The 26,111-nt window shown below is 37.2% G+C and overlaps 1 protein-coding gene across 2 annotated transcripts; it reads right to left on the bottom strand.

The window, feature by feature from the left end:
* Positions 1-8: 8 nt before the first annotated feature.
* On the bottom strand, positions 9-24,920 carry WDR12 (WD repeat domain 12). 2 transcript variants are annotated; one of them, XM_047085254.1, is made up of 14 exons: positions 24,542-24,920; positions 23,872-23,985; positions 20,417-20,511; positions 16,800-16,894; positions 15,601-15,707; positions 14,390-14,505; positions 13,797-13,951; positions 12,048-12,093; positions 9,775-9,860; positions 3,877-4,017; positions 3,670-3,775; positions 3,373-3,505; positions 1,231-1,303; positions 9-257 (listed from the first exon to the last, which is right to left on the bottom strand). In XM_047085254.1, the coding sequence occupies exons 2-14, from the start codon at positions 23,910-23,912 to the stop codon at positions 180-182; spliced, it is 1,272 nt and encodes a 423-aa protein (XP_046941210.1). In that variant the 5' UTR covers positions 23,913-23,985; positions 24,542-24,920; the 3' UTR covers positions 9-179. The 2 variants fall into 2 exon arrangements, with proteins under 2 accessions (XP_046941210.1, XP_046941209.1); XM_047085253.1 differs by lacking the exon at positions 24,542-24,920 and having other exon boundaries at positions 23,872-24,150.
* Positions 24,921-26,111: the final 1,191 nt, after the last annotated feature.

The raw sequence follows: 26,111 nt of genomic DNA, 5'->3' as shown, positions 1-26,111 counted from the left end.
CATTTTAACAACACACACTACTATATAATAAATACAAAATAAAGAAATAGTGATAGTTATCATCAAGGATGAAACTATAAACTTTAAGAGACTGCTTTCTGAACCGTCACTGATGCAATCTGAGGATTCTCTATTTCATTTACAGACACAATCTCTGTAGTCAAATCTATCATTCACTTTCAAGCCCCAACATGAGAAGTGGTAGGTGAATATCTATAGGAATACAATTTATTGTCTGCTCCTCCACTCAGAAGTAACTGCGTAAAGGGAGAGAAAAAAAAAAGCACAAACATATAAGTAAATATAATTATTTCATATGATAGTTAAACACAGTTAAATACCGATGATTCTGATTTACAGAAGGACTTAATGGATAAGCAATTAACTCTCATTGAGAGTTCATACTTAAATGGACCCATTACATCAGTTTTCACTACCATATTATGATACACTATATTAAAACCATAAGAGACTCTAAAAAACTGAGAATAAACTAAGGGTTGATAGGGGGTGGGAGGGAGGGGAAAGTGGGTGATCGGCACTGAGGAGGGCACCTGTTGGGATGAGCACTGGGTGATGTATGGAAACCAATTTGACAATAAATTTCATATTAAAAAAAAAAACTTTAAAAATGATCACTTGAATTTGGTTGGGGTGTGATACACTATTACTGTACTTTCCAAGAAACATTTAAGAAATATAATAAAATTTAAAAGTTTGAGGGAAGATATAGTTTACCTATTTAAGAAAATTAAGTTTTATAGAAAAGTATATTAACTATTTGCAGGTAAATGGATATTACAAATTATTCAAGTAGCTCTAGGATCTGTATTTGGAAAGAATTCTTAGGCAATAAGAGCTAATATTTATACGTAAAAATAAGTAAATTGTAATCCTTTAAGCAGACTTTATGGTCTAGACTTATTCTATAAGATTTTTTGTAAGTAGAAAATACTTAGATCCAGTAAGTCTGAAGGAGCAAGTTTATGGAGTTAAAGCAGTTCATTACAATACTAGAGAAAGAAAGTGCTTAAAACTTTCCAAATTTTACTACTCCTAACAGTAAAGGACAAATATGTTTCTTCTTTGAATGAGATGTGAGATTTTATGAATATTAAGGGGAACTTAGAATACAGAATTATAATTATCAGATATATTGAAAGTAGTAACTCTCTAAATATAAGCACCAGATTTATTCTTTTTTCCTTTCACCAAATAACAAATTCTTACCCCTGTGTCTGTCCAGTCTACACTCAGAACTTTGTCTTCATGAGCAGCCAGATCATAGAGAGGAGCCTTACAACTGAAAGATCAAAGTATTACCATGTTATATGCAATTCAAAGTATTAAAAAACATACATGACTAATCACATATAATTTTCTGAAAACTTTACCGACTTTACCATCCTTGCCCCAATAACCAGTTAATCTTAAAAATCCTGAGTATTTACTTGACTGGCTCTGTTGATTTTCCCCTATCGTTAGCAGAATACAGAGATTTATTGCAATAAATATTCAAGAAAAATGCTATTTATTTATAAATATTTATTCATAATTAGGCCCATTTTCATATTCCTTGACTATTTTCCTTTTACCCTCAAATCACGACTTTATACATCCTTTGTCCATCCATATGTATGCTGATAACTCTCAAATTTGTATCTTTAGCCCAAACTTCTCCCCTGATTTTGATATGTATATCCAATTGCCTGACATGTGGTTATCCCATGGGCACTACAAATTTATTTATTTAAAAAAAATTTTTTTTAATGTTTATTATTTTTGAGACAGGAGCGTGAGCAGGGGAGGGAGCGAGAGAGAGTGAGGGAGACACAGAATCTGAAACAGGCTCCAGGCTCTGAGCTTTCAGCACAGAGCCTGATGTGGGGCTCGAACCCATGATCCGTGAGATCATGACCTGAGCCGAAGTCAGACACTTAACCGATTGAGCCACCCAGGCGCCCCCGACACTACGAATTTAAAATAACCAAAACAAAACTCTTGATCTTCCCTCATAAACCTGTTTCTTTTACTCTTTCTATCACAGTAAGTTGTACCACTAATGGCCTGATTGCGCAGGCAGAAAATATGGCCATTATTCCTTGATTCCTATCTCTATATTCCATCCATAAGCCAATCCTGCTAAAGAGCAGTCTTCAAAATATACCTAGAATCCAACCTAGGAACTCTCTGCTTCCATTCTTCCCACCCTATTTAGAACCCACAAATCCTTCCCCATAACATTTAGAATGGAACCCAAATTTCTTAGCTTGGCCCCTAAGGTCTTGCTCAGTATACTACTACCTGTCTCATGTCCTGCCATTCTTCTCCTCGCTTACTCCACTCCATCAACACTGACCCTTTTGGTATTTTATCAACATGCCAAGATTTTCCCTACCTTATCTGCTATTCTCTCTACCATGATTTGTGCATGGCTGATACCTTCCCATGTTCAATTCACTATTATAAAATCACCTTCAAGAACAGCCCACCCCTAAAGAGGCATCCCTCTACTCTGCTTTACTTTCTTCATAGCACTGCTATCAGAAACTATATAATTGCTATATCAAGTATCCAACTAAATGTAAATAACCTTCTAGGTATTAACAAATCATGCATCATAAGGTAGTATCAGGATGTTAAAATGCAGATTTCGGTAAACAAAGAACAGGTATTTGATTAATGCCTCTCCATTCTACCTGTAAAAATACGTAAGTACACTGTGTATGCATTTCACTGGGGACACTCATATATACTAGTAACAAAAAACTTTAGTATCTAGTTATCTTTTAAAGTATGTATTTCTATGGGGCCTGGGTGGCACAGTTGGTTAGGCACCCGACTTCAGGTCACGATCTCAGTTTGTGAATTGGAGCCTTGCGTTGGGCTCTGTGCTGACAGCTAGGAGCCTGAAGCCTGCTTCCAATTCTGTGTCTCCCTCTCTCTGCCCCTCCTCTGCCCACGCTCTCTCTCTCTCTCAAAAATAAATATTTAAAAAAAATTTTAATATGTATTTTTATTTAATTTTCTATTAATATATAATTTATTATTTGTGCCATTTATTATAGATTATATTTATTATATAGATTATAGTGCCATTTATTTAGAGACCATTGCCTTCTACTTTTATAATATCACATTTATATTAAGGTTCAATATAAATTTTTTCAGAATGCAAAAAATAACCTATCAACATGAACCAAATTCCTTTGCTCCTGGCTTTTCTTTTTGACACCAATATTTATATCAGGTCATAATCAAAACTTTTTTTACTCTTCTGCTTTTGGATAATCTTTTCAGCATTCATTTCATTTTCTCTGTATATAATAGTTATTTCAAGTATCTTCTTTGTAGATCATAAATAGGATTTACCTTCTTGTATCCCACAGTTTCACAATGTTATCTAAAGAACCTGAAATCAGCTGCTGCTCATGGGTAGGAGACCACTTTAATGATGTGACCCAGCCTGTATGTGAGGTTAGGGACAGCGACACCAAAGAACCATCTGAACAAAATTTAAAAAATAATAATTATTGAATTTTAGGAGAGAAATAGGAGAACCAAAAACAATATTTGTAGAAAATTATCTTTTTTTATACACATTTCTAGTGATAGGAGAAACTGATGTTATTTACCCATATTTCTCCTCTAGGATTTTACACACCTCACCTTTAGTTCGGGGATCCCACAGCCTGATATGCCTATCTGTACTTCCAGACGCTAGACGTTTACAAAGCGGAGAATAGGAGATACAATTAAACACTCTATTTCCTGTCTGAAAAACAAGGAGGAAAGAACATTTAAATGGTGAGCCAGAAATAACCATCTCTAGAAGCTCAGAGTTAACCACAGAGTCACTGGATTTTGAAGTCTTACCAAAGTTGACTTAAGACTGCCAGACTCAACATCCCACACTCTAATTGTGTGGTCCCAAGATGCACTGCAGATTTCTTCAGCATCTGACCACAGAACCGATGAAATTGCTTCTTTGTGCCCAGAGAGGGTCACTATGGGAGTCTAGAAATGAAAAGATACACAAAGGAAAGGCATTTTTAGTTTAGAGTAATTGCAACAGTAATAGTATTTACTTCTGAAGCCCATACAGCAGATGCTTTAGCTTTTATATCTTGCCTTATTTCTTCTTTACAACAATCATCCAAAACATATATCTGATTTGATTCCATAAATGAAGACAGGGAAAGTGAGAAAGATAACTTGCTCAAGGTCATACAGTTTATACATGGCAGACTGAAGTTTGAACCCAAATATTACTTAAAGCTTTGTAGTCTTTTCTCTACATCCTACTGCTTTTCCATCTGTTCTACTTTTTATTTTGAGAAGTATTAATATTAACACTAACTTAACTCTTTCATATGTACATGTTACATGTAGAAGTTAGTTGAAAAAGATCTGGGGTCAAAGAGATCTAGGTTTGAGGCAAGGTGCTGCCATTTTCTTCCTAACTCTTCCAGGTAAAAGTATCTCAATAGATTACTCTCACCATTTCCTCAGCATCTTCTAAGTTATATTGTCCAATCTTTAAATAATGCCCATGGTCCATTTATTAATACTACAAAATCTCTAATGTTTTTTCTCAATTAAAATCCCCAAACTAGGTGTAATATCTATCTTAAAGAACAAGTGAAACAGAGAAAGAGTTCTGAAATGGAAGACAGTTAATCTACATTTGTAACTGCTATATTTAACCTCCTTAAATATCATTACCTCATCTGTAATGTGAGTGGCTTATATTAGATCAGATATCAGCAAAGTTTCTCGGTAAAGGTTCAGAAAGTTAAGTATTTTAGCCTTCTAACATCTGTTGTATACTCTTGTTTTTAAAACCACCTAAAATCGTAAAAATCATTCTTAGCTCTCTGTAATACAAAAATAGGTCACAGCCAAATCAGCTGTTAGGCTATACTTTGCCAACTCCTATACCAAATGATCCCTAAGTCCAATCTTCTAGCTCTAGAATTTTCCTGAGAGAAGTAAAGAAGCGTAATAGAGGAATGAGGAACAGAAGGACCTCGGTTGTGATCCAAAGCAAAATAAAAAGGTAAGAAAGATAATCCAGCAGAGACACTGGGATAGAAAACAGCAAGGTAGCGGTGCCTGGATGGCTTAGTCAGTTAAGCGTCCGACTTCAGGTCATGATCTCACCACTTGTGAGTTCTAGCCCTGCGCTGGGCTCTGTGCTGACAGCTCAGAGCCTAGAGCCTGCTTTAAATTGTGTCTGTCTTTCTCTGCGCCTCCCCTGCTCACACTCTGTCTTTCTCTCTTTCAAAAATAAATAAACATTAGGGGTGCCTGGGTGGCTCAATAGGTTAAGTGTCCAACTTTTGCTCAGGTCATGATCTCATGTTCGTGTGTTCGAGCCCCACATCAGGCTCTGTGCTGACAGCTCAGGGCCTGGGGCCTGCTTCCGATTCTGTGTCTCGCTCCTTCTCTTGCACTGTCTCTTTCTCTCTCAAAATAAACATTAAAAAAAATTAAAAATAAACAAACATTAAAAAAATTAAAGAAAGAAAACTGCAAGGTAAAAACAAATGGGCAACACGAGTTTTAGGGAATGATAAACTGTTCTCTACCTTGATGATGCAGTGGTTACATAGTCTATGCATTTATCAAAACTCAAAAGTTATACACCAAGAATACAAAATCAATGTACAGAAATCTGTTACATTTTTATACACCAATAATGAAGCAGTAGAAAAAGAAATCAAGGAATTGATCCCATTTACAATTGCATGAAAACAGTAAGATACATAGGAATAAACCTAACCAAAGAGGTAAAAGATGTGTACTCTGATAACTATGGAACACTTACAAAAGAAATTAAAGGGGACACAAAGAAATGGAAAAGCATCCCAAGTTCACGGATCAGAAGGACATTGTTAAAATGTGTATACTACCCAAGCAATCTACACATTTAACACAATCTCTATCAAAACACCACTAGTATTTTTCACAGAGGTAAAACAAATAATCCTAAAATTCGTGCGGAACCACAAAGATCCTGAATAGCCAAAGCAATCCTGAAAAAGAAAAGCAAAGCAGGAGGCATCACAATTCTTGTATTTCAAGCTATACTACAAAGGTGCAGTCCTTAAGACATTATAGTACTGGCACAAAAACAAACACATAGATCAATGGAAGAGATTAGAAAACCCAGAAATGGACCCACAACTATATGTTCAACTAATCTTCGACAAAGCAGGAAAGAACATCTATCCAATGGAAAAAAAAGTCTCTTCAACAAATGGTTTTGGGAAAATTGGACAGCAACATGCAGAAGAATGAAACTAGACTACTTTCTTATACCATACACACAAATAAACTCAAACTGGATGAAAGACCTAAATGTGAGACAGGAAACCATCAAAATTCTAGAGATCACAGGCAGCAACCTCTTTGACCTTGGCCTCAGCAGCTTCTTACTAGACACATCACCAGAGGCAAGGGAAACAAAAGCAAAAATGAACTACTGGGACTTCATCAAGATAAAAAGCTTCTGCACAGCAAAGGAAACAATCAGCAAAACTAAAAGGCAACCTTTGGAATGGGAAGAGATATCTGCAAATGACATTATCTGATAAAGGATTAGTATCCAAAATCTAGAAAGAACCTATCAAACTCAACATCCAAAAAACAATAATCCGGTGAAGAAATGGGCAGAAGATATGAATAGACACTCTTCCAAAGAAGACATCCAGATGGCAAACAGACACATGAAAAGATGCTCAATATCACTCATCATCTGGGAAATACAAATTAAAACTACAATGAGATACCACCTCACACCTGTCAGAATGGCTAAAATTAACAACTCAGGAAACAACAGGTGTTGGTGACGATTCGAAGAAAAGGGAACACTTTTGCAATGCTGGTGGGAACACAAATTGGTGCAGCCACTCTGAAGAACAGTATGGAGGTTCCTCAGAAAGTTAAAAATACAACTACCTTATGATCCAGTAATTGCACTAATAGGTATTTACCCAAAAGATACAAAAACACAGATTCAAAGGGGTACATGCAACCTGATGTTTATAGCAGCATTATCAACAACAGCCAAACTACAGAAAGAACCCAAGTGTCCATCAACAGATGAATGGATAAAGAAGATATGGGGTGTGTGTGTGTGTATGTGGATGAACATAGGGGAAGGATAAAAATAAGAGAGGGAGACAAACCATAAGAGACTCTTAACTACAGAAACAAACAGGGTTGCTGGAAGGGAGGTGAGCAGGGTGATGGGTTAACAAGGAGGGCACTTGTCTTGAGCACTGGGTGTTGTATGTAAGTGATGAATCACTAAACTCTACTCCTAAAACCAATATTACACTATATATTAACCAACCAGAATTTGAATAAAAAATAAAAATAAAAAATAAAGGGTCAGCACTTAAATTACACTATGTAGCACCAGAAATCGACAAAATGATACACACTTTTTAATAGTAACTAAATGTAAACATAAATTATGTGTTAAATAAAATCAGTTATGGCATTAAAAATTTGACCATATTGAGTGCTGGTAAGGATGTAGAGTAACTTTGATTCTTTTTATACTTTCAGTGGAAGTATAAACTGATATAACCATTTTGGAAAACTTTTTGCCAGTATCTAACATTTGAAAAACTCAACCTGTGCATATCCTGAGACCCAGCAATTCTAGTTTTGCAATTCTACATATGCAAAAATTACTGTATAAGTACACCAAAAGAAAAGTAAAATGACTAAAAAATTTTTTTTAATGTTTATTAATTTTTTTTGATAGAGACAAAGCACCAGTGGGGGAGGGGCAGAGAGAAAAGGAGACAGAATCCCAACCACGTTCCAGGCTCCAGGCTCCAAGATATCAGCAGAGTCCAACTTGGCACTTGAACCCACAAACTGTGAGATCATGACCTTAGCCTAAGTTGGCACCCCTAAAATAACTTCTTTTAATGTTTATTTTTGAGAAAGAAAGAGCACGTGCATGGGGGGGAAGGGCAGAGAGAGAGAGAGAAAGAGAGAGAGAGAGAGAGAGAGAGAGAACACGCCAAGCAGGCTCCACACTGTCAGTGCAGAGCCCAACGTGGGGCTTGAACTCATGAACCATGAATCATGACCTGAGCCAAAATCAAATCACTTAACTGACTGAGCCACCCAGGCACCCCAAGTATAGGAGCTTTCTTAGCAACGTTATTTATGGTAGCCAAAACTGGAATCAACTTAAATGTCCATCAAAAGAAGAATGGATGGGGCGGCCTATCCATTGGATTAAGCATCCAACTCAGGTCATGATCTCATAGTTCCTGAGTTCGAGCCTCGCATCAGGTTCTGTGCTGACTGCATGGAGCCTGCTTGGAATTCTCTCTCCTCTCTGCCCCTATCCAACTCATGCTCTCGCTTTCTCTCTCTCAAAATAAATAAATAAACTTAAAAAAAAAAAGAATGGATAAATTCTGATATAGTCAATGCAAGAGGATGCTATACATTAATGAAAAGAACTATTACGTGCAGCAACATAAAGCGAATCTCACAGATTATCACCTGAAGTTTAAAAATTAATGTAAGGTGACACAAGACAGAACAGTGATCACCTTTATGGGCTACCAATTGCAAAGCAGACCAGAGGGAGTCTTGTAGGGTGTTGGTAATTCTCTATGCTTTATTTGGGTTGTGATTACTCGAGTGTATGTTTGTTAAACTTCACTGTACACTTAACTGTACGTATGTCAAACTTTAATTGAAAGAAAGGAAAAAAAGCTACCTTCTGAGGGATTAACTTCTCTAATTCAAGAAATCTTTTTCTACTCAGATATTCTTTAAAGGTTGACCAGAGATATGCATCAGTAAATTACCACTTATCCAATTGGTGAGGCATTTAGAGCTTTAACTTAAGACTAAGTGATAAGGAAATTAAGTAGCTGCCAGATCATTCCTCTTGCAATTCAGCAGTCCATGTTTAAATGTACTAAGAAATCATAAACCACTTCTTTCAGTTGGAACTGGTTAAGTGCTATTTTTTATTACATTTTATGTGACTCAGATTAATCATTTTATGATCATACTTTATTCCTCCTTTTCAACCGTTTTTATAAAATATTTTGTTATTTGTAACTACAAGAAATAATGTGTAAATGTGTTTTACTGTACATTCATTACAGCTGTGAGAAAATGAATGGAAAACATGTCTTCCTAAACCTGATTCAGTATTGTCCTTCTCATTTTGCGTATTAACTTGGGTCAGATCATATTATGACAAATATTTTCCTAACAAAACAGAACAAATAAGAATATGGGTGAACTTTCTGACTTTAATCTAACTGGACTAATAGCTAAATGACAGAATTAAACTCAAATTAATTTTGACTTTCTATTGATTTAGGAGATATAATTAGCATTCCTAGTAAGAATTATATTCTCAGTGTATGAAACAATATCATTAAACAATCGAGGTATTAAAATGTTTCACTTAATTTGGATTCAAGCTTTAACAATTAAAAGATTCTACTAAAAACTGCATCATGGGATCAAATATAATAGCTAAATAATCAACCTACCAATCTGTAAGCCTGGCTAAATACCACTACATTCAAAGACTCAGATAAATGTAGCATACTACAGTATTTGTAATAAAAATTTACCAATCTACTATAAGAAAGCCTAATTATGGTTGACAAAGCAACGCAAGAAAAAGGGAAATTTAAATAGAAAAGATTAAACTGTCATACATTTGTCAGTACAGACCTCAGCTAAATATAGTAAGTTCTCAAAAATACTTACCCTTGTCAGTCCCAACTGCTCTGTTTTCTGTTTCTTTCTTGGTCGATTTGTGGATTCCTCCATTTCATCTTCTTCATCTGTAGGAACTGTATCACAGAGAATTAGATTTGATGTTTTAAAAATTCAGGGTAAATATTAATTGCAAACAGTTTTAAAAGAATTCTTACATTTCTGGGTATATGTTTTCTTAACTGGTTAGGGAATAAATATTCCTCCTTATTTTGGTTAAAGAAATTTACATATAAAAACAATACCTGGGTTATTAGTCTTCCAAAAGGAGAAAACAAAAAATAGAGTACATTAAAATCCTAAAGCCTAACCAGTTTGATATCTTGCTATGTCTTTAAGATCATTATGAATATTCATCACTTTACCATATCTATGAAAAATTGCTTACTATTAGTTATAGGAGAGTTCTTTTTTTTTTTTAAACACTTTTTTAATGTTTTTATTTATTTTTGAGATGGAGAGAGACAGAGCATGAGCAGGGGAGGGGCAGAGAGAGAAGGAGACACAGAATCCAAAGCAGGCTCCAGGCTCTGAGCAGTCAGCACAGAGCCCAACGCGGGGCTCGAACTCACAGACTGTGAGATCATGACCTGAGCTGAAGTCAGATGCGTAACCCATGGAGCCACCCAGGCACCCCAGGAGAGTTCTGAACACATTGTATTTTTATTATGACGAATGGAATAACAACAGGGTGCCTGGGTGGCTCAGTTAGTTAAACATACAACTCTTGGTTTTGTCTCAGTCGTGATCACATGGTTTGTGAGATCAAGCCCGTGTTGGGCTCTGTACTGATAGCAAGAAGCCTGCTTGGGATTCTCACTCTCTCACTCCCTTTGCCCCTCCCCCGCACACATGCAGGCACACGCACACTCTCTCTCAAAATAAATAAATGAACATTAAAGAAAAGAAGGGAATGACAGGTAAACAAACACATTACATGGAGATACAATCCAGTTATGCTTCTTCTTCTTGACTATTTCACTTTTATAACAATGAATTAAAAGTATTTCAGATTACAAAATATTCCACAAAAGGAAAATTATCCAAACAACTTTCTGCCTCAAACCTGTTTGCTTTAAGCATTACTGAGAAATCTACTGAAATTATCTACTGACTTATCTTTAAGTCTACTTATCTTTAATCTACTGACTTATCTTTATTTCCTACTGCTGACACTGTTTAAGCTTTTCTTGATCCCCCAATTCTACTTTGTGAACTGTAGTTAGGATATTATACTATAATAAAGCAATTCCCTCAGAAGTAATAGGGATTCTGCTCTATTTACCTAGGCAATCTGTGGGTCTTCCCCCTCTTTTCTCCTCACTACTCTCAAAGCACCTTCCTTTAAGAGTCCTCCTTCCTCCAACTCTTCCTCCAAATTATCCCTTCTATGTTTTCAAAGTAAAAAAATTAAGTTTGGCAAAACTACACTGCAAAAAAAATTTAAAGGGGCACCGGGTGGCTCAGTTGGTTAAGCATCCAACTCTTGGTTTCAGCTCAGGTCATGATCTCTGTTTCGTGAGTTCAAGCCCCCTATTGGGCTCTGCACTGGCATCGTGGAGCCTGATTGGGATTCTCTCTCTCCTTCTCTCTGCCCCTTCCCTTCTCTTCCCCCTCTCTCTGCCCCTTCCCTACTCACACTGTGTCTATCTTTCTCAACAGAAATAAACTTATTTTTTTAAGTAAATTAGCTTAACTATGAAGTTTCTCTTTTTCATTTTTTTTAAAGTTTATTTATTGAGAGAGAGAGCATGGGCGAGGGACAGGCAGAGAGAGAGGGAAAGAGAATCCCAAGCAGGCTCCGCGCTATCAGCACAGAGCACGACATGGAGCTTGATCTCACAAACTATGAGATCATGACCTAAGCTAAAACCAAGAGTTGGATGCTTAACCAGCTGAGCCACCCAAGCGTCTCTTAACTAAAATTTCTCTAACAGTGGAGTGTTATCAAAGTGACTCAAGCTATTTTTGCTTATTTCCAGGTTCCTGAATAAGAGAACTCTGAGAACTAAGCAGTTATGTCCCATTGCACCAATCATGTTGTTGAGTTACATGCAGCAATTCAGTCACATGGTTCAATAAATAAGGGGGTAATAGAAACACATTTTGAAACACAAAGCATACTAATTTTTCTCGATATGTTCCTTTATTTGTATCCTAAAAAGCTCTGATTTATTTTTATGGATCAAAATGGGGGTTAAAAAGTCTTCTTTCACTGGAATTCTTGGAACATTTTTAGTAAGTCAAAATAAACTAATATTTACCTGTAGACCAGATCTTTAGCATCTTGTCCCAGGAGCCACTGCAAAACTAAAAACATACATGAAGAGAAAGAGTATATAATATAACCTATCATATTATTTGCCTTGATTTTTCTATTTATAACTTAAAACCTTTACTTTGCTCTGAAATCCTTTACTACTATTGTACCATCTGCATAGCTTTCTTAGTCTCCTGGAAGTTGTATCCACAATCTCATGACAACTGAAGGCATTGCCATTCTTACGTGGCCCTGTGCCCTGGCTTTGGTTGCATAGATCGAGGTAGGCAACTGATCTACAGAGTACCAATAAGTCTCTCCCTCCTTCAGGACCTTTTTATGAAAGCCTATGTTCCAGAGAGTTGAAGTTCATCTTCTCCAGGAACTGATGGTAAAGGGTGTGAAACCTAGGAATACTGAAAGCCAGGTTTTATTGTCATGTGGAAAAAAGCCAGTTTGGGGGCACCTGGGTGGCTCAGTCGGTTAAGCATCTGACTTCGGCTTAGGTCATGAGCTCATGGTTCCTGGGTTGAAGCCCCACATCAGGCTCTGTGCTGAGAGCTCAGGGCCTGGAGCCTCCTTCAGATTCTGTGTCTCCCTTTCTGTGCCCCTCTCCTGCTCACGCTGTCTCTCTCTCTCAAAAATAAACATTAAAAAAATTTTTTTTAAAGAAAAAGCCATTTTGAAGTGAAAGAGAAGAAGTCAACTTAGGGAGATGAGCGAGGAAGGGAGAGGAATGTGCTGGCCACATTCAAGCTCAACTCCATTGGTTCCTAAGACTCAAATGCATCCTTACCCAGTTAGTGATGTGATTGTTTATTCCTTCCTGGATCTCACAAACTTTTTTTTTTTCATTTTTTAAAAAATGTTTATTCATTGTTCAGAGAGAGAGAGAGAGACAGAGTGCAAGCAGGGGAGGGGCAGAGAGAGAAGGAGACACAGAATCCGAAACCGGCTCCAGGCTCTGAGCTGTCAGCACAGAGCCCAACACGGCGCGCGAACCCACGAACTGTGAGATCATGACCTGAGCCGAAGTCCGACGTTCAACCGAGTCACCCAGGCACACCTGGATCTCACAATCTTTTCAGCTGAAAAAAGTTCAAGATGAGTTTCTATCTCTTATAGCAAAAGGTAGAGTACAGTAAATTCATTTAAGTTTGGACTCAACAACAGGTAAACCTTCTTTATGGCTCTATATGAATAATCATAAATCTTTACCTTTGAATGCATCAAGGGTCCTCTAATATGCTAATTGGCAAAGAAATGCTGAAGAAATACTCTTAAACCCAACACAACTCAATGTGGTTTAGGAAACTTTCAAACAGCAAGAGAATTTATAACTCCTCATATGTCAATAGTGTTGTACTCAGGTTTTTTTCTTTTTTTACCATTTTGTCACGATAAGAGTAAATCAGCAATAATAGTAAAACAACCTCTATTAACACAAACCTTGAGTATGCTAAGGGTTTTTTCAATTGATGAAAGCACTGAGTAGCTAGAAGATTGAAAATGTCAATCACTATGATTAAAGTTAAACTGCTGGTTTACCTGATTTCTTAGAATTTCTGCAGTAACCAGAAAAACCCAGACTGAGGAAGTGAATTATCTCTCATTGAAAGAGTATTTACTTTGGGTTTGAAATCATATTCTTTAATTACCAACTGTTATGATTGTAGGACAATGAAGAAAAAATTGTTTGCATAAGAAGCTCAAATTCTAATTGAACAGTACTAGTAACACACTAGCTACTTACTTTAGTTCCTGTGCTATCAACAGCTATAGAATCCACACTTCCAGCATGACCTCTGCAGCAGTGCAGGGCTTTCACTTTGTTTCTCTCTACATTCCACTCCCATAAGAGAATAGTCTGATCCATAGAGGCACTCAATAGTAGGCAAGACAAACTGTCTGAAGAAAGGAGAACACAAGAACAAATTAGCACAAAAATTTTAAATACATTAAGTTCTAAAACTGAAGAACTGATTTTTTTGTTGTTGAAAGACATTAAGAAGATAAAAGAGCTATATGCCAGCTTTGAAAAAGAAGTAACTTACAGTATAAAAGGATGATCCTTCAAAAATGCTATAAAACATGAGTTTAATACAATATTAACTTGAAAGTGCACATTATCTGCTATGATTTTAAAAATGTATGGATTGAATTCTACCACTTATGGATTTTCTTACATAATCTTTTTCTTCCTCAACACTGTATTTTTGAAAGACCTCACAATAACCAAGGCACATGGCACTTCCTACCCCATCCCCATTGTGCCCCAGCACTGAAAATGGCTTATTTCCGGTTCCCTGTTCAGGATTACTTTCCATTCAGGCAGAGAGTCCTAACCTTTTTTCACCCAGGCCACATCTTTTACAACATCTGTGTGTCCCACAATTGTCATTATTGACTTTCCTTCCAAGGACCAGATCCTCGAAGTCTTATCATAAGAACCAGTCAAGATCCTATGAAAAGAAAAAAACCCTTATGAAATCAAAAAGCAGCTTTTTCAAATCCTGAAATCAATTATACTTCTTTTTTAGTGTTCATTTTTATTTTTGAGAGAGAGAGAGAGAGAGAGAGAGAGAGAGACAGAGCATGAGGGGAGGAAGGGTAGAGAGAAAAGTAGACACAGAATCTGAAGCAGACTCCAGGCTCTGAGCTGTCAACACAGAGCAGGATGCAGGGCTCGAACTCACGAACTGTGAGATCATGCCCTGAGCCGAAGTCAGACACTCAACTGACTGAGCCACCCAGGTGCCCCAATTATATTTCTAAGGCAATTAAATAAACCTTGAGATTATACTTTAAAAAGGTTTTTAATATGAAGACTAAGATTTTAAAAGACATTAGATCATTTCTTACCTGTGACTTTTTCTGACCTCCTAAAAATAAAAACATAAGTAAAAAGCCCTAGACTTCATTTTAATTACTATTGTAAACACTACAACTCAGGGAAATTGCTTGTAAAGCCTAACTGCCCTTTGTACTTAACCACTGAAAATCATTCAACAGAAAAACAATAAAACCATCTAAGATAAAAGTAAAACCAGTAAAAACATCACTTGTGTAACAACTCCAGGAAGATATTCTTTTAAAAATGTAAGCTTGTACTATGATCCAGTCTCAAGATGCTTTTCAACAAGGCCACTGAGGGTTTGTTCTGAGCCATCCATACCTTCTCAGATCCAGTCTGCCCTTTTTAGCCCTATACCATGATCTGCATCTTCATGGTAGTAAGCCAGGAGATCTGTGGTTATAAGAGGGTTTTTTTCCCCTCTATGGAACAAATTATATCTTTGGTCTTATAAGCAACACACAAAAATAAAATATTCTAAGACACTTGACTTATTCATGTATAGACAAATGTCACTCCAACATCTTGGGAAGGAAAAGATAAGCTTCTTCTTGAATAAATTGAATGTAAAGATCTTGGGCATGGACACTGATACATATATCACAAAATTACTTTTACAAATAACACAGAATCAATCAGAGAAAAATATTCACATAGTGCAATTAAAAAGACTGATGGAAGTGGCATAATAAAATGGCAATACCATTCTTCTGCCCCTCTGACTGAACTGATCCAATCATCATGGAACAAGCATTGTTCTGGCTGAGGTGCAGTGTACTTCTCCACATATTCTAGTTCCACAACCTCTTCCTAGTGACAGAGAAAAACCAGAAATCAATCAGGCAGTAGTTCCAAAGTAGTATACTACAAACATAAAGGACCCCTTGTTTATTACATCTCTTTCATGTAAGTCCCCTTCATAACCCAGAAATTTGGAGCCATGCAAAAGGCGAAAAACTTTATCTGACCTAACAGTGTGCAAACAGTAATATTAACGAATATTAACAACCTTGGAAAATTTATGCTGAAAGGGGGGTAGGGGGATATAAGAAACTTTAAAAAATAAAATTATAAAAGCATTGTACTTAATGAGGGTGATAACAGTCCTGGATATGGATAGTTGTGATAGATGCATAATATTGTGAATATACTTAATGCCACTGAATTACACACTTAAAAATGATTAAAATGATAAATTTTATGCATATTTCATAATTCTAAAACTTGTCAAAAAATTATAAAAGCAATTACAAATTACATTTTAAATTATAAAAGCAGTATCAAGGAACTTTGAAAATTAGAGGAAGGGGGAACCGCTATAAATCACAATTGTCTAACCCAAAAGTTTTTATACGTGCACAATCATTTTGTGTATCTTTTTTTTTAAGGTTTTTTTTTTTTTTTTGAGAGAGAGAGAGGTGGGGAGAGAGAGCGCACGCGCATGCATGAGTGGGGTTGGAGCAGAGAGAGGGAGACACAGAATCCAACGCAGGCTCCAGGCCGTCAGCACAGAGCCCGATGTGGGGCTTGAACTCACGGACACCGAGATCATGACCTGAGCCGAAGTTGGACGCTCAACCGACTGAGCCACCCAGGCACCCCTCATTTTATACATCATTATTGGTAATAAACATGTATTTGGTATTCCCTTTCTTGATAATTCTTCCACAAATATGAAGGTTTTTTTTTTATATTCATTCATCTACATTTCTTGAGTAAAACATTCTCAGAAGAGGGGATTTCAAAATTGAATATACAAACACTGAAGTTCAAATTTCTAGAAAAAAAATACTAATAAAAAAAAAATCTTGGTTGCTAAAGATTCAGTCTGATTCTAAATGTTTTCCTACATTACCTGAGAACACCTTACATAAAACAGAGCAGGTAAACATTTGAACTTACCGATGAGATGTTTTCCAGTTCCATGTGTTTGAGTAAGGGCATTCGCAGAAACTGGCCCTTGATGAGGAAATCAAACTCCACATGTTTGTGTAACTCTAAAGAAAATGCATAATAAAATGATCATTCTTAGAACCTGAAGTGACATTGGCAGAGGTATATGAGAAACCCCAAAACAAACAGGTATTTATTATTCCAGTATGGCCTCTGAGTTTCTCCAGAATTTCTTCATGCCATAATCAGGCCATGTATTCTATCCCAGTATACTGTGTGATTTTCAGGAACAGAGGACTTTGTTCTGTTGGTGTAATTTTTTACTATTGTTGTTTCTATTATTTCTATTTAAAATTTATTTACTGTTATTTATTTCTATTTAAAAAAATGTTATTTCTACTTAAAAAAACTTTTGGGGCACCCAGGTGGCTCAGTCGGTTGAGCGTCCAACTTCGGCTCAGGTCATAATCTCACAGTTTGTGAGTTCGAGCCCCACGTCGGGCTCTGTGCTGACAGCTCAGAGCCTGGAGCCTGCTTCAGATTCTGTGTCTCCCTCTCTCTCTGCCCCATCCCCACTCATGCTCTGTCTCTCTCTGTCTTAAAAATAAATTTAAAAAAAAATTTAAAAAAAAACTTTTTATTCTATGGAAAATTCCAAATATATATAAAAGTAGAAATAACATTATGAATTCCCATCACATACTTTGATAATTATCAACTCACTGACAATCATCTATACACCTCTCTCCACTCCTCTGCTGGTTTATTTTAAATCAAACCTTAGAAATGCTATCATTTTTATCTGTAAATGCTTTAATATGTATCTCTAAAATAAAAGGACCTAAAGTGATATTAAAAAATTTAATCATTATTGCTTTTAATATCAAATAGCCAATGTTCATGTTTCCTTCTCTTTACAGTGAGCTTTTTATTTTTATTTTGTTTTAGGTGTATTTATTATTCAAGTCATTTCTGTACCCAATGTGGGGCTCAAACTCATGACCTAGAGAGGAAGAGTTGCATGCTCTTCTGACTGAGCCAGAGAAGTGACCTACAGTGAGCTTTTCAGAATCAGCATCCCAAGTCCACATATTATATCTGATTAATATGTTTTATTTAATCTTTAAGAGTTCCCCCTCCTTTTTTCCCCGGTCATTTATTTGTTAAAGAAACTGGGGAGACACCTGGGTGGCTCAGCTGGTTAAGCATCTGACTTTGGCTCAGGTCATGATCTCACAGCTTGTTGAGCTCGAGTCCCATGTCAGGTTCTGTGCTGACCACTCAAAGCCTGGAGCCTGTTTTGGATTCCATCTCCCTGTCTCTCTACCCCTCCCCTGCTCAGTCTCTGTCTCTCAAAAGTAAATAAACGTTAAAAAAAAATTTTTTTAACAAAAAAAAGAAATTAGGTCATCTGTCTTCTAGTATTTCTTACATTCTGGTTGATTACATCTCCACGGTGTCCTATAAGATGTTCCTCTACCACCTACACATCCTATACACCAGGCAGACCTAAACAACTGATTAGACTTCAGGTTAGCTTTGTTTTTCTGGCAAGAATATTTATACATAGTATTATGTGTTTCCTATTGCATCACATCAGAAAATGCATTGTGTTGTTGTAGGTCTTTCTATGATGTGATAATCTACATCTGGACTCTGATATTGTCAGCCTGGTCCCATCCATCCTAATATTCTCCGTCAGCCTTTCAACACGTAATAAATAGTTTTAGTAGCTACTGATAATCACTACTTAAACACATTATTTCATCTGGAGTTACAAAATGCTAAAAATTATTCATTCTTTCTGCATTTATTAGCTGAAAGAAGAATTCTCTCATTGGATTATTTGGATTGTTGCCTTTTATTTTATTTTTTTTTTTTTTCAACGTTTATTTATTTTTGGGACAGAGAGAGACAGAGCATGAACGGGGGAGGGGCAGAGAGAGAGGGAGACACAGAATCGGAAACAGGCTCCAGGCTCTGAGCCATCAGCCCAGAGCCCGACGCGGGGCTCGAACTCCCGGACCGCGAGATCGTGACCTGGCTGAAGTCGGACGCTTAACCGACTGCGCCACCCAGGCGCCCCAAGATTGTTGCCTTTTAAAAATCTGAAATCTGAATCATTTGCATCTTCAACTCAAGAGCAATTAATGACTTATTTGATTATTCAAAAAGAAACCAACATTCAATCTACAACTTTAGAAAAATATACAACTCTCTGGGTAACAACAAACATCCACACGCTGGTATTACAAAGATTCGATTACAAGAATAATTCTTATTCTAGTTCAAAGACTTTTTCAGCAAGAATATATGGCAGTGTTGTAATTCAGAAGTAAATATTTATCAGAATCTTTATACATCAACTGGATGAAGTAGATAAAGACAAGGACCTATGGGAAGTGTTATGTGAATATCTCTCAATCAAGAACAATAGCTTCAATAGCTTGCTAGTAATGAAAAGACCGCAGACTCTGCCCCCTCCCACCAAAAACAAAAACAAAAAACTGTTCATAAACACCATCTCAGGGGTGTTTGGCTGGCTCATCTGGAAGATCATGAGATTTCTTCTTGGGGTCATGAGTTCAAGCCACAAGTTGGATACAGAGATTACCAAAAAAAAAAAAAAAAAAACCTCAAACTTAAAAAAAAAAGTTATAGGATTATTAGAAGACAGAGAAGAGGAATATATTAGGCATTAGTTTCTAACTCTCAACTCCTCATTCCTCCAACTAGGGTAGAATCAACAGAAACATCTGGGTAAAAATGTTTGTTTCTAAATGGTGACTTCATTGACAAATTATATTTTTAAAGATCATGCTTCATGTTATTTTCAACCTTTCATGTTTAAATCTTCTATTTTATGTATGGTTCCCTTACTTTTCAATATACATTTGATTATAGATAATTTCAAACATATGCAACAGTGAAGAATAATATAGTAAACTTTCATATACCTATCACCCAGTTTTAACAATTATCAACTCCTGGCCAATCTTCTTTCATCAATATTTTTGCATACCTTGTTCATACGAATTTTATGGGCTAATAATTTATTTTCATACAACAGCATGTTTAACATTTATATCTCTTAAATGTTTTACTTGATACCCTTGCATGTTTATAAAATTTTACCATTAATTTTTCAATGAATTCTAAATACTTAAAAAAATACTAGTATTAGTATTGGCATCTATTATTACACAAAATACTCAAATAGTGACAATGTCATTTTGCTTTGTAGGATTGTAGCAACTGGGGCTCAAGCACCTAGATGCTTGTTCTATGCTTACCAATTCCAGATCTCCCTAGGAAAACCACAGTGTCATAACTATTACAACAAAATCGTATTCCTAAATGCCAATCACCTTATATCCATATTACCTTTAAAGCAGATTAAACTGAAATAAATAAGAAAGAATTTTTCCTGAGAACTTGTATTTCAAAGCATTTAAAAAAGTATCACGTAGCAGGGAAACTCATAATTTATAAATTTTACCATTACAAAATGCATACAGTATTTTAAAATAAGGCTTAAAAAAAGGAAACAAAATAAAATGTGATATATTTTAGTGTAGTTAGTGGCAATGCACCCTCTCCTAATTTCTCAGAGCATGTATACCTACCATTTTTGGCCTCCAGCAATTTATTGATGATGTTACTAAGGTCAGCAATTTCAGAGGCTGCAGGAATTGAGAAGGGAACATCATCTACCACATATCTATAAAAAGGAAATGATATGTCAAAGTCAAGTCTATGGATTATTTTAACAAATGTGCATTTATTCATTCAGCAAATATTTACTGGGTATCTAATACATGCCAGACATTTTGCTACATGGGGTTACAAATGAAGCGACCCGGGTTCCCCTAGTTCCTCTTTATAATTTCTATGTCTTTATTGATATTTTGCTCATGTATTATTTTCCTGGTTTCCTCTTATTCTTTGTCCACGGTTTTCTTTAGCTCTTTGAGCATATTTAGGAGTATGTTGGGCTAGTTGACCTGTCCTGCAAGAAATGGTAAAAAGAATTCTTCAGGCTGAAATGAACAGACATAGACAGTAACTAAAAGCCATATGAAGCAGTATAAAACTCCAATACAGTTAACTACTGGGGTGTCTGGGTGGCTCATTCGGTTAAGCATCAAACTTCAGCTCATGTCATGGTCTCGTGGTTTGTGAGTTCAAACCCTGCATCGGGCTCTGTGCCGACAGCTCAGAGCCTGGAGCCTGCTTTGGATTCGGTGTCTCCCTCTCTCTCCACCCCTCCCCTGCTTGTGCTCTCTGCCTCTCTCTCTCTCAACGTTAAGTAAACGTCAAAAAAAAATTTTTTTTAATGCTTATTTTTGGGAGTGCACAAGTGGGGGAGGAGCAGAGAGAGGGGGACAGAGGACCTGAAGCAGACTCTGCGCTGACACGCTGACAGCAGTGAGCCTGATGTGGGGCTCGAACTCACGAACCACAAGATCATGACCTGAGCTGAAGTCTGCTCAATCGACTAAGCCACCCAGGCACCTCCCCCCCCCAAAATTTTTTAATTGTCAAAAAGTTAAATATGAAATTATTTTTCATATTTATCTAAGTATATACCCAAGTATATACCCAAGAGAAATGAAAATACATGTCCACACAAAAACTTACACACAAAAGTTCCCATCACCACTCCTTGTAACAGCCAAAAGGTGGAAACAATCCAAATGTCCATCAACTTAAAAATTGCAAACAAAATTTGGTATGTGGTATATCCATACAATGGAATATTATTTGGCCCTAAAAAGGAATGAAGTACTGGTACACATTACAGTGTGAATGGACCTTATAAACATCATTCTAAGTAAGTGAAAGAAGCCACTCACAAAAGACCACATACTATAAAATTCCCTTTATACGAATTGTCCAAAACAGACAAATCCACAGAGATAGAAAGTAGATTAGTGGCTGCCTACGGCTGTAGTTGAAAGGATTAGGGGGTAATACCTAAAGGGTGATAAAAAATGTTCTAAAATTGTACTGATGGTTGTTCAATTTTGCAAATATACTCAAAACCACTGAAATGGAGATTTTAAAGTATGAATTCTGCTCTAGGTGAATTATATCTCAATAAAGTTGTTACCACAAAAAAAAAGTCTAAAGCATGAATTAAGGCTGTAGTTGTGGGGAATGGAAGTTTCAAAAGATGTTAAGATAGAATCTACGGCTCATCAAGACACGGTATAATAAATCTCTTTTTACTACAATGGGGTAGGGTTAGGGAAGGGGGCTTCAGATCTTGTTAAAACGTACATCGTAAAACAGTAGGTCTGAGGTGGAATCTGAGATTCTGCTTTTTCTAAAACCTCCCAAGTGATGTTGATGCTGCTAATCTTCAAACTATACTTTGGGTAGTAAGACTACAGCTCTATTTATATGTATCATGCTTAAAAAAAATGTAAATAGTAATTTAGGATTTCCAAAAGATAACAAAACCTAGAATTAAAGTTTTCGGTTTTTCCTTTCACCTACTATTTGGTCAGTAAAATGAGAGGGTGGGGGGAGTAGCATAATTCACATACATGCGTATATGTAAATTACATACATATATGTGAAAAAATTATCCCCCTCTCCATTTTACTTACCAGAACATATAATGTATAAGAAGCAAGAACTTAATTTTTAGGTTTTGTTAACTTTTTGAAGAATTTAAACACACACATACATATATGTTTATCTATCTATCTCAGGGTTAAAACACAATGGTCTATTATTTCTTAAAACTTCATGTGAATCACCAATTATCGCAATTAAAAACTTCAATTAGAAGAAATACTGTGGTCATGCTATTGCACCACATTCCTTGAGAAATATGCAGACCAAGTATATATACTCATGTGCATTGATAATACAATTTATCTATACCGTAAGGAAGAATACAAGAGTGAATATGATTTACTAGGTCAACTCATACAGCTCCAACACATAATTTTAATTGAAGTGGGAGTTATCTAGCTTACAACTGGCGATAGCTTGTTAATACAACAAATATTCACTATTTATCATCAGTATGAGAAGAACTTGACAAACATTTGTTGATTCCGTCAATCCAAGAAGAGTAATACAGTCCCTACCATCAAGAGACTTACAATATAGCTGAAAAGACACTAAGAAAAGTTAGTAGTGTAATGTACACCACAAGACTGAATACAATTAGATTTCAAACAAATGCTACTGACCTGGGGACCACTGGTAAAAATGTTCACATATACATACACACATGTATATACATACACACATACAGACCTACACACACACGCATACATGTGTAAGTATGTATATGAATATACAAACCTGTAACTGAAAGAACTTCACACTATTACCAAAAATTAGTTCTATTGGGGTGCCTGGGTGGCTCGCCTGGTTAACCGTAGGACTCTTGATTTCTGCTCAGGTCATGATCTCATGGTTCCTGAGATCTAGCCCCTATTGGGCTTTGCACTGACAACATGGAGCCTGCTTGGGATTTTCTCTCTCTCTCTCTCTCTCAAAATACATACATACATACATTCATACATAAATCTCTCAAAATAAATAAACAAACAGACATTTAAAAAAAAAGTTCTACCAACCCCCATTCAGAGCTCCACTTTCTAGCCTGGTTTAGAAAAGCACTGTCTATTATCTACCTAAAAAAATAATAGTAATAAACTTGTGTTTTGAGAAATGGTGAAACATCCCTAGCAGGCAGCCTGTAAGGACTCGGTCCATTTTTCATTCTTAAAATCACATGTGCTTCATTCAGGAATCAAAGGTGAAGCCCCTCAAAGCCCTCTACAGTCACAATTCAAATTATATACAGCCTTAGAAGCCAGGCAAAAAGGATCGGTGATATCAGATGTAGATCCCTGAGAAATCCCGGCAAGGTATCGCTTCCGCTTAATCGGAAAACGCGCTCAAGCCAAGAGTAAAGCCAAACAAACAAAATAGGAGTTGGGGAGGAATTGTGGGCAAAGACAACCGAGGCTCCACAAAGTCATACAGAAGGAGTTCTTGGAAAAGATCCCAGGGAGGCGAGAGGAAGAGAGGAAAGAAAAGGACGCTTACTTACTTCTTATTGTCAGTGAAGAAGCGTGCCTGGAGCTGAGCCATGGCGAGTATACACAAGACTTGTCTACCGAAACGAAAGGGGGTAATAGACAACAGGCGCTCTGGTCTTTTAAGACTACAAAAAGAGGTAACTCAAAATTAGCTTGCATAGGTACGCAAGAAGCTGCCGTGTTCCGGGCTTCGGTTTTCTTTCCTCCGGCCTCCTCAGCAACCACGAGGTTGCTCACACACCGAGACCCAGCCCACAAACATCAACTACCTATTCCTAGATACAGGAATCATCGATAGTAAAGCATGTCTTAAAGACGGGGTGTCCCTAATTTTTTTAATTTTTTTAAAAAATATTTAGAACTGTTATCGATTAAGAAGATACAGAAAAGGCCCAATTTAAACTGCTGCTCTATCTTTTTAATTGTAAGACGCTGTCTTCAGACCTGATACTTCAAACACAACTCCTAGACACTACCATTCCCAGAAAGCAGCGCTTCTCAGACGCAGTAACCACTGGGAATGGTAGTCTTTTTTTGCCATGCTGTCCTCAAGATAAATTTTATCCGTATTAAACCTTCCCAACCGCAGCCAGATATCTATTGTATTTCCTCTGCCTTCAGCTTTAATTTGCTAAAGACTTTTTGGCTTTATTTTCTTATGCACACTCCCAATCACTATACCGAGTCTTTCGGAGTACTCCGGCCTCCGGCTTCAGGCTCTAGATCCAGTGAGAGTAGGAATACGCGTGCGGAAAGCGAATCAAAAGACAAACGGCCGACGGTGGCCGACTGTGCTCTTGTCTCATAGTACCACGCTGCGCGTTCTCAGAAGGATGCGCCTGCGCATTGTGCTGGTCTCCATGGCAGGGCCTCGGAGCCAAGACGAGGTTGAGTAGACTCGTTTTGAATTTTCTCCCCTCTGCTCCTGCACTTTGTGGACTTCCCTCCTCGCCCTGTAGGGCTCTCGGAGGCGGCGGGACTAAGGGAGTCGGAGGTTTGGCCGAGCTGTCTGCGCCCACCGACCGGACGCTGCCTCCCAACCCCCATTTCTTTCCTCCTGCCTCTTCCTCCCGTCACCTCCTGACCCTCCTGCTCTCTGAGCAACCGCCGGTCCCCGCCCCCAACCGGGCCCGGGTGGTGCCTTCCGCGCCCCGCCTCGGGGCCTTTTCGGGGTCCCACACAATGAGGCAGAGTACCCCTCTCCCAGGACTGCTCTCGCGGGCCTCGGGAAAGCAGGCTGGAGAAGGTGGAGGTTAGGTGTCTGGAGGAGGGTTGCTGAGCTTCAGGACGCGCCACCGTCGCGGAGAAGTATCCAGACGCCTGGGCGGGAGCGCCCGGTGTGTGGTCCTTTTAGCAGCCACGAGCTCCAATTTTTAGGTTTTTTGTTTTTGGTTTTTTGGTTCTTTTTGTTTTCCCTTAATGAGCCCCATTTTATCTTCTGTTTAGAAAGGGAAAGGCGTCCTCCCGTACATTCTCAGACTACGCTTTTTGACTTTTGGTGTTAAAGTTACCCAAAGGCCTATGTCTTAACTCTCAATGGTCGGGAGAATTACTCTAATTAAATTTAGTTGTTTCGCTGTGGGAGGATGGATGGAAAGATACTTTCCAGATTTCAAAGTCACTTTTTAAGTCGTTCGCCAGAAAAGCTCCAAGAGGGGGACTTCAAGAGAGAGCAGTTTAGAATCAGGCAAAACTGGATTGCAGAATTTGTGGGCAGAGCAGTATGTGCAGGTGAAGACAACTAAAGCTTTCCTTTACGTTGCTTAAAGATGTGCTACAATTAAGTAGACACCTGGTATTTAAATCAACCATAGACTATGAGAAAGTATTTACACAATTGTAAGCGAAGAACAATCTTTTATTGGAAAGTAATGATAATGAAAATAGGACTATTTTCAATTCACTCACCTTTTTAGAATGCGGCCTCTCGAACCTGAATGTTTCAAGTACATATTAAATCTCTGCCACACTTGGGTCACTGTGAGAATTAAATGCCACATAGTAAATGTTAGCTATTGTTACCATCACGATCATTTAGATGTCCAGTTTGACTAGAAGTTCTGCCAACGGGAATAAGAGAATCGTTTCGTGGTTAGAGGAATAAAAAAAAAAAAACCTCTATGCTGAAATCCTAGCTTGCAAATAGAAACTGTGGTCATTTAACCATGTGATTCATTGTAATGGTGAGAATGATATGCCTTAAATAAGTTAGATCACGTGAAGCTTGAACACTTTCTTAACTGAAGTGTTG

The sequence above is a fragment of the Lynx rufus genome, unplaced genomic scaffold, assembly GCF_022079265.1.
Source record: "Lynx rufus isolate CCGP_SWC_20201006 ecotype Redwood Valley unplaced genomic scaffold, mLynRuf1.p SCAF_2, whole genome shotgun sequence".
Classification (NCBI taxonomy): domain Eukaryota; kingdom Metazoa; phylum Chordata; class Mammalia; order Carnivora; family Felidae; genus Lynx; species Lynx rufus.
The sequence above is the reverse complement of the archived record's forward strand: the minus strand, read 5'-3'. Positions and strand labels throughout refer to the sequence as shown.